The sequence below is a fragment of the Triplophysa rosa genome, unplaced genomic scaffold (assembly GCF_024868665.1).
Source record: "Triplophysa rosa unplaced genomic scaffold, Trosa_1v2 scaffold835, whole genome shotgun sequence".
Lineage (NCBI taxonomy): Eukaryota > Metazoa > Chordata > Actinopteri > Cypriniformes > Nemacheilidae > Triplophysa > Triplophysa rosa.
The window spans coordinates 32-2,218 of NW_026634849.1; the positions used below are offsets into that span (position 1 = coordinate 32).

General features: G+C 36.1%; 1 protein-coding gene across 1 annotated transcript; it reads left to right on the forward strand.

Moving 5' to 3' along the window:
* Window positions 1-824: 824 nt before the first annotated feature.
* Window positions 825-2,096, forward strand: LOC130551254 (myoferlin-like; the record flags this gene model as incomplete). The annotated part of the gene is made up of 6 exons (XM_057328808.1): window positions 825-971; window positions 1,067-1,170; window positions 1,243-1,311; window positions 1,423-1,466; window positions 1,641-1,720; window positions 2,058-2,096. Coding segments are annotated over exons 1-6 (385 nt in total), but the record flags the coding sequence as incomplete, so codon positions are not given.
* Window positions 2,097-2,187: the final 91 nt, after the last annotated feature.

The following is a 2,187-nucleotide window of genomic DNA, read 5'->3' on the forward strand; positions in this document are numbered from 1 at the left end:
ACTGTTTTTCACTGACGTGTCTCTTAAGTGTTGAGGACTAGTGCTTCTTTGAGCCTACATTCAGTATGAGTAAAATACTCAAGTACTGTTAAAATCAGATACTCGGAGACTTTTACTGAAGTCGTTTTGGAATTGGTGACTTGTAACTTGTAATGGAGTAATTTTCACTGCAAGGTATCTGTACTTTTACTTAAGTATGGTTTTCAGGTACTCTTTACACCTCTGGTGTACAGTGAGCTAAACTCTCAAGTTTCAAGAAGTTTGTTGGTTTGTAGCTAGTTTAAGGATGTTTTCATGCTCTTCTGAAACTGAAATGCTTAGAAACTGAGTAGTCAGCCAAAATATAAAACACAATTAAAAGTCAAAATGCAAAAATGACTTTTTTTGTGATTTTTAATGGTGATGAAATGTTATTTCTCCAACGATCTGTGCATCTGACACTTTTTATGTGAAATTCATGAGCTTACATGGTAATTTAAATGCATTTGGCTTGCTATAACAATAGTTTGGACATTGGGACATTGTAAATAAGATATACATTTACTCTGGAATTAGTAATTACGTATATGTATTTCTTGTAGCTCAGTGGTAAGAGCATGGTGCTAACAACAGGGGATTGCACATACTTAGAAACAAAATGTATAGGATAATGCAATGTAAGTTGCTTTGGATAAAAGCGTCTGGCAAAATGCATAAATAAATATGTGATATTAGAAACACAGGCTAAGTGTCCTTTTAGAAGACCACTATAATATAATGCACTAAAACTCAAACTTTTGATTTCAAATCACAATTAGCATCTCATGTTATTAAGTTTTTGTGGCATTGATGATTTTTTGATCAGGTAGAAAAAAGAGAAGGGAATGAGGAACAGGATGACATAGAAAGTAACTTGCTGCTACCGGCGGGAGTCGCTCTGCGTATGGCTACACTCAGTCTGAAAATCTACCGTGGAGAAGACCTGCCACAGAGTAATCCTGACAAACACACCACTGACTTTCTGTTTACTGACATTGTCTGTCTTATTGCCGCCGGTAACATTCTTCCATTCCCATATCACTTACAGTGGATGATGCGTTTGCCCAGACAGTAAAGAGCATATTTGGTGGAACAGATGACAAGAAAAATTTGGTGGATCCTTTTCTAGAAGTCAGTTTTGCTGGCAAAAAGGTAAAACAAAGGATTGAAGTTTATTGTTGAAGAGCTAAAAACATGATGATGACTTGCTTTTTCTGCATAAAGGTTTGCACGAAGATTGTAGAGAAGAATGCCAATCCAGAGTGGAACCAGCTTATTCACCTGCAGGTCAAGGTACTGTAGGAAGAGTTAAAGCCCATTATCAGCTGAAAAATACAGTACATTATAAATGTAAAATGACTATAATACTTTTCAGTAAGGGGCATAATGTCTCTTCTTTCTTAGTTTCCATCGATGTGTGAACGCATCAAGCTCACGTTATTTGACTGGTAGGTTCACTGTCTGATCTGACATATTTATAAATACATCTCGATATTCTTTGACATTGTTGAAGCTGTGGCATAGCGGTTGAGCTACGGTGCTTGTTTTTCCGAGTTTGAGTCTGGCTTGTGTCATTTTCTAATTTTATCCTGGTTTCATTCTGCTAATCGACTCTTTCACAGGGATCGGCTGTCAAGGAATGATGTTATTGGGACCACCTTCCTGAATCTGACCAAAATAGCATCATCTGGGGGAGAAGGGGGTAGGGTTTTCCTATTAACATCTCATAAGATTCAGGTCCACAATGAATATGTCATGCACAAAAATTATGAAAAAATGGTCTTTGGTGAGTTTTGATGAGTGGAGTGAAAAATGAGTTTTTAGGACACATATTATAAAATAAAATATTTATGATCTTTAGATGTTGTCAATATACCCACCGTTTTTGGTGTGTCAGGTTAATATTGGGCTCTGGGGACATGTGACGTGTCATTAAAGTGTTCTTTTACTTCTTTTATTGTTGTTTTATTGTTTATAAAAAAAGCAGCTCTTGAAACTTCACTGTCAAACAATCTATGTATTCTCTCTTTCTTCACCAGAATTGACACCAGAGAATGGTCTGCCTTCTTCCTTTAACGGTATTGTTACTATTCTGGCTATGTATTATTTTTTCCATGTCATACATTACCTTTAACTCATATGATCTATGCTGTCATATGTACAGTATAT